The following is a 15,700-nucleotide window of genomic DNA, read 5'->3' on the forward strand; positions in this document are numbered from 1 at the left end:
GGGACAGAACACAGGAAGTGTGACTGTGTTTCTAGCCACGTCCTTCCTCTGCTCAGCAGTCACTCAGCTCCTGCACAGGCCAAATCCTGGTCCTTGAGGACACATCAGTCCCTGGTTCTCAGAGTAGCAGTAGACCCACAGACCGATGTTTTTCCAGGCAGTGCAGTGCTGGGAGAGGGAGCTGGGCCCTGAAGCCCAGAGAAGGAGAACCATCCTGGAGGAGGAGCTGTGTGAGCCAGCTGAGGTGTGAGGGCAAGAACTAAGTCCTACAGACAGTAGCCGGTATGCTGTGGTGGGAGGGTGGGAAGCAGGCTAGGGAGGCCCTTCAACCAGCTCACAGGTACAAGGAGCCTGAGCTCCCAGGCAGAGAAATCTCTCTTACCGGGTGGGGAGTATGGAAGGGGTAAATCACGAGTCGTCTTATAACAGAAAAAGAAATCTGTCCCAGAAACAACGCCAGAAAGTTCTGGATCCCAGCCACCTTCTGTGCCCCAGCTGCCCTCAGACCCCCAGCCCCCGGGTCTCCCTGGGGAGCAGCAGCTCAGAGGGCAGTCTGCAGTGCATCCGTGGCAGGCAGAGTCAGGATGAATGGACAGAGGACCCCCTTACTCCCCAGAGGAAAGGGCTGCAGCTCCCTGGCCTGGAACTGGGCAGTCCCCTCGGAGACCGTAAAGGTGGCTGTGACCTGGTGGTTGAGGCAGTAAATGGTGTTGCCCAGCGCGGTGCAGTGGAGCGGGGCCGGGTCGGGCAGGGGCAAGGAGGCCGCCCGGCTCCAGGAGCCGGTCACGGTGTTGTAGCGCATTACCGCAGCGCCCACGCCCCGCAGAAGGTCGAAGCGGTAGAGGAAGCCTCCCAACGCCACCATGTCGCTGGAACGCCGGTGGCTGGCGCTGTAGGGGCACTCATCCCACGCATCCTTCCCAGGGCTGTACCTCAGCAGGCGGTAGAAGAGGTGGCCCCCAGTGACATAGATGTCCCCGCGGCAGGCCACAGCCTCGTGCGCCACAGGGAAGGTACCCGCAGGGAGGGGCGCGCGCGAGGTCCAGGCATCCGTGCGCGGGTCATAGCGCTCCATGCTATACAGGCACTCGCCACCGATGGCGTAAAGCAGCCCGTCCAGGGCCACCAGCTTGAGCTGGGCACGGGCCTGCTGCATGGGCCGCACTCGGCTCCAGATGTTGGTCAGCGGGTTGTAGCAGAAGACCTCGTTGGAGCAGACGGCCTTGGCCCCAGAGCCACGGATGCCGCCCGCCAGGAACAGGTAGTTGTGCATGGTGCAGAGACCGCAGCCCCGCAGCGGGGCCTCCTCCGGCACCTGAGTCAGGGGTCGCCAGGTGTTTTCTCGGGGGTTGAACACGTGCAGGTGCGTGCGGGGAGGCAGGGGTGCAGGCCCTGCGGTAGGAGCCTCCTCCCCACAAGGGCCCCTGGTGAGCCCCGAGCGGCTCACCTGGTAGAGGCTGGGCAGCACAAGGACCCCCAGCACCGCCTGGCCCCGGCCAGTCCGAAGGCTCAGGATGCGCTCCCGGTCCGCCCCACTCAGCTGCCGGTAGAGGTTCGGGTCTCCCAGCACGTGCAGCAGGTTGTCGCTCATCAAGGCATAGGTCTCCTGCGCCAGGCGGGGCTCCCCGTGCCGCTGGGCGAAGGCCAGGACGTCCAGGCAGTTGCCCAGGTCCAGCCGTTGTCGCAGAGCTGCTGCTGAAGCCGGCTCTCGGACGAGGGAGCTGGGCCTCCGCGGCCCCTCCACCACCCCCCAGCTCCCCGGCCTCTGCAGAAGCACCATGAGCTTTCGGGCCTCTTTCTGCTTTTCGATGAAGACTACCCCGCTGCCTGCAGGGCGGGGCTTCTCCCCTGGAGCCTGTCCCTGGCGCCTCGGTGGTGGCAACGCCTGGCTCACCCCACGCTCAGAGCTCTCTGCTCTTTCACACACGCTGCGTTTCCGTGGCTGCGGGACCCGCGGCGAGGCGCCCCCCCCAGTGGGGGAGGGTTCGGGGCCAGGTTGCGGCGGCTCAGGGGGCTGTGATGGGGCCCTGGGCATTGCGGCTCTGGGCAGCCTCCGCTGCCCGCCTTCTGCACGCTTCTCCTCCACTGCATCGCCTCTCAGAGCTGAGGGAGGGTCTGGGGTGGGAGCCTCCTTGGTCTCTAAGCTGCTCGGCTGTGGCTGACGTCCAGCCTCAGCCACGCCCCCTGTGTCTGCCCCTGGGACCATTCCATCTGAGGAGCCATTCCTGACCTCCAGGCGGGGGGCTTCGCCTTCAGGGGGAGAACCAGACTCTCTGTTCTCAGAGGGTGCACCAGTGCTGGGATCTCTAGGGCTCCCGGGAGCTGCCCTTGGGGCTCTCCCTTGGGGTCTCTCTTGCCTGGGGAAAGGGTGACTCCTAAGAACCATGGAAATAAGGTTTTCCCAGCTGGTTGAGATTTGCTCCTCCTGCTTGTCCTTGTGGAGAGCCACACTGTGCTCCTGGGACATAGGCCTTGACCCACTACTGGGGGCACAGGATGGGGCTGGGGCTGGGGTCAGGGATGGGGTTGGGGCTGACTCTAGGGCTGGGGATGCGGCTGAGGCTTGGGCTGCGGCTGGAATTGGGGCTGGGGCTGGGGCTGCAGCGGGGGCTCTCACTGCACTGAGAGTTTCATCCTCCGCAGGACCCTGGCTAACTCTGAGGTACAAAGAGTCTGAAGGAGAGATCAGAAGAGTTGGGCCTTCAGGTAAGAGACCTCCGTGGGGACGCGCTGTCAGAGGGGAAGCCAAGGGTGGAAGGGGCGTAGGGATGCGTGGGGAGGGCATGGCTGAGGGACTCAGGGAGGGGACGCTGCAGGCTGTGTCTGTGGAGGGCTTTCCTCTGTCCCCACCGCCTCCTTCCCGCTCACTGCTAGACTGCCCCTGGCCTTGCTGGGATTCTTTCCCGTCTCTGATGCCGTGGCCCACTTGCTCCTCTGTCCCACCCGGCCCTGAGCTGAAGAAAGAGCCAACTTCAGAGCCGTCAGCCCCAGCCTTTTCCGCATTGCTGGAGTCTGTGGTCCCCCACCCTTGAGACAAGAGTGGGTGTCCACACTGCGACCCCCCTGGCCATGGGCCCATGGAGCCTGGGGCCTGGCTGAAGCTCCTGGTGACAAGAATGTCCCTCCTCTCCCAGGGCCAGCCTTCCACGGAGGCTGGGGATCCCTGAGACTCCCTGGGAGCCTGGGGCCCAGCCTCCCTGCTCTCCAGAGCTAGGACTGGAGCTGGTTGGAGGCTGCTCTCCCTGCACCCCTTCTCTGTGCCCTCAGCCAGGGCCCCACTCTGAGTGGTGTGTGATGGAGGCAGCTCCTGGGGGATAGGGGGCCTCTGAGAGCCTGTGGAGAGGCTGCTGGCTGCACCCACAGCCTCCCACACACTCACCACAGCACCCAGGCGCAGGGAGTCCAGCTTCGGGAAGTGGAGGCTTCTATCTGCTGAGCTGCGGCCCACCTGCCACCGCCGGCTGCTGGGGCCTCTCTCTAGTGAGCCAGGTGGCCCTACACCTTGTTGCCAGGGACTGGTGTCCAGTTCTGTGGTGTGGACCAGGCCCTGGTGAGTTGGCACCTTGACTTGGACGCCTCCTGCCTCCACCTGTCCTTCCATCTGTCTGCCAGGACTCCGAGGGGTGAAGTGTATCAGGATGGGGCCAGATGTCCCCCCTACTTTGCTCCTACCCAGGAGGGCAGTACCTGGCCTGAGAGGCTCCCTTCCTTTACCTTGGGGGGCTTCTGGACTGGCATTACCTTGCTGCTGCCCCAAGGCCCCTCCAGTGGTCACCTCGCCAGTTGTCTTGCGTGGAGTCACAGCTGCGGCAGCCAGACCTCCACCTCCCCAGAGCTTCTGATCCTGGGTCCCTGCTGCAGCCGGACTCCCCTGGCCACATCCTGGAGGGTCTGGTTTCCCCTGCCCTGAGCTGTGTCCCTCGACGTCACCACTGACCTTGGACTTCAGGGACAGGACTGGCCTGGCTCCTCCCGCCTGAGAAGGCTGGGCCCCAGGGGTTGTGGATGCGGGTCCTGCTGCCTCCTGGTCCTGCCCAGAGCCAAACCAGTGCAAGGCCAGTGCCGTGGCAGCCACCACAGCCAGTGCCAGCAGGGTCAGGACAGTGCCGTCCCAGTCATCCTCCCCATCCCAGCCCCAGCCGAGGCCATCAGGCTCCAAGGCACCCTGGAGCATGGTGCTGGGCTGCAGACTCAGCGTGAGGAACCGGGTCAGTAGGCTGGAAGCTGCGTGTGCTGCATGCAAGTCGGTCCTGCACTCAGGCCTGGGCTGCTGTCTGCACAGACGCATCGATGAGCCCCGCCCACAGGGCTGCGCAGTTAGGGTGGACCTGTGCTGGGGGACGGTGCTCTGCCTGGCCCAGGAGGGGGTGGGTCTCTGTGCCCGCACCTGGATTGCCAGTGGAGCCTAGGTGGAGCTACCAGGAGACAACATCATATCCAAGAGCTCTGGGAGCTCAGGGGCCTCTCCAGGACCCCCTGCCCCCCTTCCTTTTCCACAGGGCCAGTGGCAAATGGCATTGTTCCTCACCACTGTTCTGGATCCCAGCCAACCTGCTTCTACCTACAGACCCTCAGACCCCCGCCAAACGTCTACCCCGATGTTCCGACTCTGAGCCTGGGTCCAGCCTCAGGGGCTCTGTCAGGGAGAGTTACCCAGAGGGAGATGTTATCTGTAGGGTTAGCAACATGATGCAGCCCTGATGAAATTACCAGAAACCCAAGAAGACAGTTCCACTGTGGGCCAGCGGGGGAGGGGTGGGAGAGGCACACGCCCCACGGTGCCAACCCTGCAGGCTGCTCTCAGACTGAGGGAGACCACGGAGGGCATGCGTCCTGACAGTAAGCACGGCCTTAGAAAGTGCAGCCTCCTGTCACCTCAGGTGTGAAGTGGAGAGTTGCCCTCCTCTCCCAGGTCGCATAAGGGTGCTTGAGAGGGGCCAAGGCTAAAGCCCCCACCTCCCCTCTTTCAGCAGCCTCTGGACTTCCTTTACCCTGAGTTCAGCAGAGATGGGATAGAGTTTTCTAAAGGAAATTTCTAAGCTGTCAAGAGAAAAAAAAAAAATGAACAAAATAAAGAAAATCTGAAAGCTGTATTTCTGTCTTTATCGGCCTGGCTTATTACAACCCACCTGCCCTTTCTAGAACGTCCTGGGCCTCCCCCTGCACCCTATGGGCCATCTTGACCACTCAGATGCCTCTGTCATGGTGCTCCTAGAAAGCCCTGAGCCCAGCTGCTCTTACCCCTGTTCCCTCATCAGCCAGCCCCCAGGATCCCTCAGAGACCCTCCTCTGACCCCAGGTAATCTATCAGCCTGACTTCTGGGAATCCCATCTCATTCTTTGGCCTTCCCTCATCTCAGCCAAATCACTCCACTCCAGTGTCCTCACTGGAACTCAGCCCCTTTACAGGTCAGCATGCACCTGGCCTCCCTCAGCTTGGTTTCTCAGGGGAGGAGCCACGTCTCCTCCATCTGCTTCTCACTTAACCTGATCTCGGGAATAAGTCTTGGGACAAGTGGGGCCCAGATATGAAAAAGAGCTAGGAGTCTCTGGGACAAAAGCAGGCCCCCACAACACGTATTCATTCCTTTTCTAGGACACAGGACTTCTCCCTGACTCAGGCAGTGAGGAGATGGCCAAGGAGCGTCCCTGGCACCCAGCCTGGGCTCTGCTGGACCTCAGGTACCTCACCCATCTGGTCACCTCCCAGCTCCCCTGAGCATATTAGATGACAGTAGGAGGGTGGAAGGCGGGCCCGTGCGTTAAGGTGGACCTCAAGTTGGTGGCAGGCTTTATGGACATCGCACTTATTCCTGTCCCAGATCCTGCCTCTTGGTCGTTTGGGGTCCAAAGACCTTGAAAAGTGGGAGATGACATGCCCACCTGCACCTCGTTATAGGCCATGCCGTACCCTCTCAGGCATTTCTACCCAGCTTCTGAAAACACCTGTTGTTAGCAGAACGTCAGGCTGCTGTCAGAGGACAGGAGGGGTCTCCAGTGATACCTTAGGCTGCCATGGTGGGAAGGAACCAAGCACAGGAAATCACCCCATCAATTTCACAAGGTGTCAAGGACTGTGAGGGGTCTTGGTGGCACAAGGTCACCAAGGAAGGGCCTAGTCCCATTCTCTGTGGAAAGAAAATACCTCCCTTTGTCAAAATCCACAGGGAGGGAAAAACTCTGCTGCATGGAGAAACTCCCTATTGGGAAGGTGACTGGGGACATGTTACCTCCCTAAATTGTGGGAGATTCACCCTCCTAACTTCCCAGAGAAAGTAAAAATGTAGTACTGTTGGAAAGGTGACAGAGCATGAAGTCACCTAGACAAACTGTGAAACAGAAACTGTTTTCTAGTCGGGCTACAAGACAGCGTAAATATCAAAGTTACTGTCAAGGTGAGAAACATCCAGAAAGGGGACCTGACCGTTAGTGGAACCCTGCTGAGGCAGAAACCCTGTTCCAGTCTACAAGGAAGAGAGAGGGAGTCATGTCTAGTACCGGAAGCTTCTGTTTCCTCAGACAGCCTCCTGCCTATCAGCGACCAAGCATCCGTACACTGGGAGCCTAGGAAGAGAAGACGTGTCCACACAGGAGCTGGTCCACCGCAGTCCCTCACAGAAGAGCCCAGGGCTACCCAGTCACTGACCCTGAACAAAGCTGGACGGTGCCCTGGCCACCGGTGTGCCCTCTCCGAAACATTTAGTGGAAGAAAAGCACAGTGACGTGATGACATAATTCCAAACGGAGAGCTAACACACATAAGATGAGCAGCAAACCTCATCAAATGTAGGGTTTCTCCATTACTGGAATTTTTAAAAGCAGGAAATACTGTATAATCAGAAATGATATAAAACAAAGAATATTAGAAAAACGAAGAATATAATATATAATCCTACACTTAAAAGTATACATGTATTTTTATATGTGTATAAATAAGCCTAGAATAATGTTTAAGGCTTAGAAAATATAAATCCCAGATTTAATAATCACACCCTACAGGGAATGCCTCTTAAGGAATTCATCTGACATGGGAAAAGATTTATGCAAAAAAGAAAAAAGTTACTTTAAAAAAAACAATACAATATGATTTAAAATGGAAAAAACTAAAACATGTAACCTTTCAACAATATGGGAATGATGAAAACATGTGGTTTTGAAAAACTTAAATAATTATTAATAATGTAGCTGTGAAGTTTCATACCAATATTAATGGAGAGCCCATAATAGAAAAGGCATAATAAGAGGCATAATATTTTAAAATAAAGACAAAGGATGGGAAGGGAGGAGAAGAGATAAAGCATAATGAAAGTCCCCTCGTATTCCAAAGGGAAGACTGTGTATCTAAATCTTGAAATCAGTTGTTAAACTCAGTTCAAATGTAAGTATAATTTTTTTTTAATTCTAAATTGATGTAGACATTTACCACGTTCAGGGATTGGAAAATTTAATGTCATAAAGATAACAACTGATGAAGACAATTCAAGATTCAAAAGACACAATGAATGTCAAGCGGGAGAAATAAAAAGAAAATCGTATCAAGATACACCAGAGTAAAAAACTGCAGCAAAGACAAAAGATGGAAAAATCTCAAGAGCAACCCCCAAAAAGACAGATCACCTACAGAGGAATGACAGCCTTCAGCTGACCTCTCAATGACAAAAGAACCGTAGCCCAAAAGACAACTTTAATGAAATGTTCAATGTGCTGAAACAAAATAACTACCAATAGCTGGAAGACATAGCTTTCAAGAACGAAGACAAAACAAAAACCTTTCCAGATAAATACTGAGAGTCTTCACTGAAGGAAATGCTAAACTCTCTCTGAATTTCAGGCATAAAGAAAATCATACCAGATGAGAGAACTAAAAATGCCAGAAGGAAAGAAGAGCAAACACAACAAAAATGGCAAGATTGTGAATAAAATCTAAATGAACATTGACTTTGTAAAACAATAACAACTTCTTGTGAGTGTCTTAATTATTTAGAATTAAAAGAAAAACAATAGAATCAATGAAACCAAAGTTGGTTCTTTGCAAAGATCAACAAAATTGACAAGCCTTTTTAGCTAGACTAGCAAAGAAAAAAAGGGAGAAGACACAAAAAACTAAAATCAGAAGTGAAAGTGGGAATGGTACTACCAACCCTACAGGGAAGAAAAGGGTTATAAGAGAACACCGTGAACAACTGTCCACCAACAAATTAGATAGCCTAGATGAAGTGGACAAATTCCTAGAGACACACAAACTACCAAAACAGACTCAGAAGAAATAGAAAATATCAACAGGTCTATAATAAGAGATGGAATCTGTAATCACACAGCTCCTAGCAGGGACGCCTGGGGGCTCAGTCGTTATGTGTCTGCCTTCAGCTCAGGTCATGGTCCCGGGGTCCTGGGAACAAGCCCCACATCAGGCTCCCCCCTTGGTGGAGGGCCTGCTTCTCCCTCTCCCTCTGCCTGCCTCTCCCCCTGCTTGTGCTTGCTCTCCCTCCCTCTCTCTCTCTCTGTCAAATAAATAAATAAAATCCCAAACAAACAAACACAGCTCCCAACAAAGAAAATTCCAGGACTAGATGGCTTCACTCGTGAGTTCCACCAAACATTTAATGAATTAACATCAATCCTTCTCAAACTCTTCCAAAAAATTGAAGAGGTAAGAATACTTCCTTATTCTATAGGGCCAGCATTACCCTGATACCAAAGCCACATAAACACATCACAAGAAAAGAAAATTACAGACCAATATCTCTTATGAATATAGATGCAAAAATCCTCAACAAAATACTAGCAAACTGAACCCAATAGCATATTAAAGAGATTATATACCATGACCCAATAGGGTTTATCCCAGGAGTGCAAGGGTGATTCAACAAAAAAAATCAATCAGTAATACATTGATTAGAATACATTACTGTAAATAGAACAAAGGGAAAAAATACATGATCATCTGAACTGACACAGAAAAAGCACTTGGCAAAATCCAATATCCTTTCATGATAAAAACACTCAGAAAACTAGAAATTAAAAGGAAAGAGCTCAACATGATACAGGGAATTGAAGAAAAACCCACAGCTAACATCATTCCCAACGGTGAAAGATTGAAGATGTTCTCCCCACCTATGATCAGAAACAAGGAAAGAATGCCTGCTTTCACCTCCGCTATTCAGCGCTGTGCCAGAAGCTCTAGCCAGAGCTATTAGCGAATAAAAACAAATAAAAAGGCTCCCAGATTCAAAAGGAGGAGGCAAAACTCTCTATGCGCAGATGATGTGATCTTATACACAGACAATCCCAAAGAATCACCAAGAAAACAACTAGAGGTAGTAAAAGAAATTTCAGCAAAATTGCAACAAGAATAACACACAAAAATCAGTTGTGTCTCTACACACCAGCAACGAACAATATGAAAAGGAAATTAAGAAAGCAGCTCCACTTACAATACTACTTAAAAGAATTAAAAACTTGGGAACAAATCTAACCAAGGAGGTGACAGACTTGTATGCTGAAAAGTACAAACCCTGCTGAAAGAAATTAAAGCCCTAAATATGGAAAGACATCCATGTTCATGGATTGGAAGACTTACTATTGTTAAGATGCCAACACTACCTATGTGACCTATACATTCAATGCAACCTCTATCAAAATTCCAATGCCCACTTTTGCAGAAATGGCAAAAACAACCCTCAAATTCATATGGAATTGCAAGAGGCCTCAAACAGACAAAACAAACTTGAAAGAGAACAAAATTAGAGAACTCACATTTTCCAACTCCAAAACTTAGTACCAATTTACAGCATTCGAAACAGTGTGGTACTTGGGGCACCTGGGTGGCTCAGTCCTTAAGTGTCTGCCTTCGGTTCAGGGCCTGATCCCGGGGACCTGGGATCAAGCCCCACATCGGGCTCCCCTCTCGGCGGGAGGCCTGCTTCTTCCTCTCCCACTCCCCCTGCTTGTGTTCCCTCTCTCGCTGGCTGTCTCTCTCTCTGTCAAATAAATAAATAAAATCTTTAAAAACAACAACAACAACAACAACACAGTGTGGTACTGGCACAAGGATAGACATACAGACCAATGGAATAGAACTGAAAGCCCAGAAATAAATCCACGGATCTATGACCAGTTGAGTTTCGGCAAGGGTGCGAAGGCCGTTCAATGCAGAGTAGTCAGACTACTGAAGTTGGACCCCGACATCACAACACACACAAAAATTAACCTCAAATGCACCAACAATCTGAGATCTAAAACCATAAAACTCTTAGAAGAAAACATAGGGGGAAATATTCATGACCTTGGTTTTAACAATGGATTCTTAGAGAATGACATCAGCAAAATGAGCAGAAAAGGGGGCACCTGGGTGGCTCAGTTGGTAAAGTGTCCAACTCTTGATTTTGGCTAAAATTGTGATCTTGGGGTCCTGGGATCAAGTCCCGCGTCGGGGTCCGCACTCACTGGGGAGTCTGCTTGAGGATTCTCTCTCTCCCTCTCCCTCTGCCCCTCCTGCTCACGCTCACTATCTCGCTCTCTCTCTCAAATAAATCAATCTTTTTAAAAAATGAGCAACAAAAGAAAAAGTAGATAGACTAAAACTTTTGTGTATCAAAGGACATTATCAAGAAAATGACAACTTGCAGAATGGGAGGAAATTATTTTCAAATCATATTTCTGATCAGGGTCTAGTATCCAGAATATACAAAGAACACTTACAACCAGCCACAAAAAGACAATAACCCATTGTTTGTAAATAGGCAAAGACCCTGAATAGGCGTTTCACCAAAGGAGATGGAGAAATCACCAGCAAGCTCATGAAGAGATGCTCAATGTCGTTAGGGAGACGCAAATCAAAACCACAATGAGGTTTCACTTCACACCCACTAGGGTGGCTATAAATGGAAGAGAGAAAAGGAAAGTGTCGGCACAGACATGCAGAAACTAGAACGCACACACACTTCTGGTAAGAATGTAAATGGTTCAGCCACTGGGGAAAACAATTTGTTAGGTTTTCAAAAAGCTAAACATAGAATTACCATATGACCTACCAATTTGGTATATACCTAAACATTAAAAACAGACACTCTGGCAGACGGACACACAAGTTCGCAACCGCAGTGTTCATCAGAGCCAAAAGGAAGAAACAGCCGCGATGCCCTTAATAGAGGTAACCTGGTGCTGAGCACAATAAGCCAGACACGAAAGGACAGTGCGTGTTTCACTTGTATGAGGCACCTGGGCTGGTCGGATTCATAGAGACAGACAGTGGGTTGGAGGTTACCAGGGCCTGGGAGATGAGGAGAAGGAGTTTTGTTTCATGAGTACAGAGCTTATGTTGGCAATGATGAAAAAGTCTTGGATATAGATGGTGGTGATGGGTACAGAACACTGTGAACGTCTCTGATGCCACTGAATTGTGCCCGTGCAGATGGTCACCATGGTGAATATTACACACAGTCCCCAAACTGTCATTATCCTGCAGCACAGACCAGCCGCAGATGTTCTGAAGGCATCACGTCGGGTCCCAACGGCGAGGGTGGCCAGGAGCACTCAGCACTTTATATACCTCTAGGGCCCGCAGAGGGGGACTAGGCACGTCTAGTTTGTCCAAGTGACAAGAAATGAATCAAAGAATTTCCAAGCCCAGGAAGAGCCCTAGGAGAGTGAGCACATAGAGGAGCCCGGCAACAAGAACGTGGACGTCACCAAGGCCTTGCTGTCTCCCGCCAGACTGGCTCAATCCAGGTGGGTCTGCTCTCAACACAGCCCCTGAAGAGGGAAGGAATGTCTAGACCCCTGCCTCAACCATTAAGAGTCACTAGGCTGGGGCACCTGGGTGGCCCAGTCAGTGAAGCGTCTGACTGCGGTTCAGGCCATGATCCCAAGGTCCTGGGATCAAGTCCCACATCAGGCTCCTTGCTCAGGGGGGAGCCTGCTTCTCCCTCTGCCCCTCCCCACCCACCCCCGCCCCCAGCTCATGCGCTCTCTCTCTTGCTCACTCTCAAATAAATAAATAAAATCTTTTTAAACATTAAAAAAAGTCACTAGGCTAATTGCTACCATCGACAACCAGTATTTAATAAATGAAACAATCAAGGAGTGACAGTGGAGAAATGTGTTTTCTTTACAGGTACTTCGAACAACTTGAAGTGTACACATTCCCACAGGTACGCATTGCTCTCAGGTGCACGAATGCCACTGGCTGTGTGATCGTAGGTAGACTTTTCCTCGTTTCCCTTTTCTTGCTCTACTCCCAGGACCACATCAGCACCTGCAGCCCACTCACACTTAGCGTAAGAATGCATTTATTGTATTCCTTAAATTTTACTTTGTTTCTAATTTTTACAGTGTTTTTCCTCTCCTCCCCTCCCCCATGGGGGGGTAGGGGGACAGGGTCTCCGTTTTCTGGCTTTTTCATTTGGAAACTTCCCAAACTTTTCTATTCCACATTTTCCTGCTGCACATTTTCCTTCCCTGCCCTCTGAATTCAGATACTCACGATCCCATCACTGGTTACAAACCAAATGTCTAGTATGTTCTCCCAACAAGATCCCTCCACAAGACAAAACCTCTAGAATAATTTCCCTGTCCCTTCCCTCTCCCTGAACTCCGATCCCCATGAGAAGTTTGGAAGGATTTTACTTCTCCCAAGCATCTGTTCTTAAGCTTTATTAGAACCTCTCTCTCCCTCTCTGTCTCTCTCCCTGTTTCTCTCTGTGTGTCTATCTCTGTCTCTCTGTGTGCGTGTCTCTCTCTCTGTTTCTCTCTGTCTGTCTGTCTCTGTGTGTGTCTCTCTCTGTGTCTCTCCATCTCTGTCTCTCTGTCTCGGTGTCTCATTTCCACCATGTGTGTCGGGATAGAGAGATTCCTTGCTCAATGATATTTCTTTTTGCTCTCATGTTGGGGTCCGGTTCTGGTGTGTTTGCTGTTGGCTTGCGGTCTTTCCCTACTATTTCCCTCACCGGATGCTCTGCCCCTGACTCCTGGCACATCCCAGCGCTGTGCCATGCTTGGACCAGTGGGGGCTGTGCTCATGGAGCCATGGGTTCCTGGCTGGTCTCTTCCTACAGCGATCTTCTTGCTATCCTACTGTCCTCCGGCTCCCAGTGTTGAAGACAACATGCCTGATGCCATCTGGTTTTGCCTTTTGTAGGTTAAGCTGGGTTTTCTTCCTAGAAGCTTGTAGGGTATCTTTTCAAGTAATCTCTACACCCAATGTGGGACTCGAACTCAGGACCCTGAGATCAAGAGTTGCACACTCTACCCACCCAGCCAACCAGGTGCCCCAGGACATCTTTATCTTAGAATCAAAACGGGCAGAGGACCTGAATAGACATTTTAAAAAAAAAGAAGAAGAATCGGATCGTTGTCTCGTCTTGTCAGGCTGGCCTGGAATTCAGGGAGCTCCTTGCCAACCAGACTCAAGCCTTCTCCAGCTGAGCAGATGCTCTTGTAGCTTTGCGCCAGGAATGGCCGCTGTACCAGCCTTTCCTTTTTCCCCTTTGGGACCTTACACCTCCTACTCCTCTCCTCCAAGTTGCTCATCTTTTTCGCATCTCTTGGTTCCCATCTCTTGGTTTTCCCCGTGCTGTGAGAGGCTTCTTCTAGACGGTGTTCCAGGCCTCCCGCTCACATTTTGGCCATGACCACTCTCTACTGAGGGTCAGATTAGGAGAGTTGGAACCTGGCATAGCATGATTCTGAAGTGCGCGTATCACCTGAGAGAGCTTTGAGTTGTCGGGGCGTTGTTTCCGAGTGCGTGTGTTTGCACGCTGCACTTGTACCTTTCCCCGTGCTCTTACTGTTGGTCTAGTCAAGAGTTCGGCTGTTTTCCTCACCATCGGTTCCATTTCACTGGCTTCGAGAAATGGCCTTCCTCATGGGGCCTGGGTGGCTCAGCAGTTAAGTGTCTGCCTTCGCCCAATCATGATCTCAGGGTCCTGGGATGGAGCCCCGCATCGAGCTCCCCTGCTCGGCAGGGAGCCTGCTTCTTCCTCCCTCTCTTTCAATCTCAATCTCGCTCTGTCAAGTAAACAAATCTTAAAAACAACAGCGACTCTCTCCCTCCCTCTCTGCCCCTTGCTCCTCTCAAAATGAATAAACAAATCTTTAAAACAAAACAAACAAAAAGAAAAGAAATGGCCTTCCTCAGTTTCTCACCGACGTTAAACAGCTGGCCAGTGTGACCCCATCACTGGTTGCTGGTTCCTCCTCTTCTTCCCACCCAAACGTGTGTGCAGGTCTGTTGTGGCCTGGCCAGGCCTTGAGCTTGGCCCTCCCAAGCCTTGCAGACGACAGTGACCATTGTGCGGACCCTGCTCCACATGAATGATGCCTAATGTGGGCAGGACACCTCGATGGCCCTGGGGACATAAACAGAGATTGCACCAGGAGCCCTGGTGCAGACCCAGGTGACGTTCGTCGTAAACAGCCTTCGTCCCAGCCATGTAGGGCACCGACGCGGGGTTACGTCAGGGTAACGTGGTTGGGGAGGTCTTCCTGCCATCTGACAGGCTCTCAGTCTGGAGAGCACGATACTGTGCTGCCGACGTGACCGTCACCCGTGAGGACTCTCGAACCTTGAGAAGCTGTGCTCGCCAAAGGTCCCGCCACCTGATGGCTCTCGAGATTGTTAGCTGAGACGTGGCCTTGGAGCTGAGCCCAGGAGACTGTCACTTCCTTATGAATTATGTATCGAGGACTCACTGCTGTCAAATCTCTAGCCGGGGACGACTGCAGTACCCAAGAGCTCAGTGCTCCTTCTGCTCTGCCTCACCCATGTCCACGCCAAGTCAGGGGTCTGCAATGTCTATTTTTGTAAGGAGCCAGATTAGAACTACGTTTGCCTTTGCAGGTCATATGGTCTCTGCTCTGCTCTCGTAGCATGAAAGCAGCCACAGGAACTAGCAAGTGAGGTAGGCTGGGCTCAGCGGCCCTACTTGGAGGAATCCATTCCCACGGCTTGCGGACATTGCCTCCCCGCTGAGCCCCAGGTGTGTGTGTCTAACCCATTTAACACATTCACTTGAGGGAGTAATAGACGTCTGGAGCCTCAGGGGCTCAAATCTAGACTTTTGATTTTCCACTAATCTGAGTATGGCCAACTGCATTCAAACCTCATTCTCATCGGCTGCTTCTATTTATTTTCCTGTATTTTAGAACCAAAAAGCGAAACACATTTTTCAGACTCCCTTGCAGCGGTACTTCTGAGTGTGATGTGGGAAAGAAGGGCGGACGAGAAATTATTGAATTGCGTTAGTCCCTACAGCCCATCGATGAGTCCTTGAAACAGGCAGAGAGATGCTGCTCTCAGGGCTCAGCTGCCGTGATGTTAGTACTTTGCTGAGGGCAAAAGGCAGTCCGAGCCCGAGCCGCCCCACCCCCCAGGACCCTCTAAGTCTACTTTAACGTAGAAAAGTTCCTTTAGAAATGTCCTTTATCTCTAAACCCCCCAAGATCCACGTTGGCAATCACCCCCCAAGCATAAGGCCCACCGATATACATCTGAAGGGTCTTGTGACTAAGATTTTATTAGACAGTAAAAATGACATTTTCCCAACAACAGCTGGCCCCCTCAAGGTCCTGGAAACCTTGCTTCCAAATTTCTTAGAGACTTACACTAACCCTAACCCCCTCCCAACTTGAGGGCATATAATGGGCCACCCCTCATGACTCTGGGGCAGCTCTCTCTGCCCACGGGTCCTGTCCCTGTGCT

General features: G+C 51.6%; 1 protein-coding gene across 1 annotated transcript; it reads right to left on the bottom strand.

The window, feature by feature from the left end:
* Window positions 1-422: 422 nt before the first annotated feature.
* On the bottom strand, window positions 423-4,189 carry KLHDC7B (kelch domain containing 7B). The gene has a single exon (XM_045815518.2). It carries the CDS (start codon window positions 4,172-4,174, stop codon window positions 542-544), a length of 3,633 nt encoding a protein of 1,210 aa, XP_045671474.2. The 5' UTR covers window positions 4,175-4,189; the 3' UTR covers window positions 423-541.
* Window positions 4,190-15,700: the final 11,511 nt, after the last annotated feature.

Source organism: Ursus americanus, chromosome 17 (genome assembly GCF_024610735.1).
Source record: "Ursus americanus isolate L20-20 chromosome 17, mUrsAme1.1.p, whole genome shotgun sequence".
In the NCBI taxonomy this organism is placed as follows: Eukaryota; Metazoa; Chordata; class Mammalia; order Carnivora; family Ursidae; genus Ursus; species Ursus americanus.

Excerpts from the sequence above, each read along its gene's own strand:
- KLHDC7B (XM_045815518.2), bottom strand. The coding sequence starts at position 4,174 with ATGCTCCAGGGTGCCTTGGAGCCTGATGGCCTCGGCTGGGGCTGGGAT.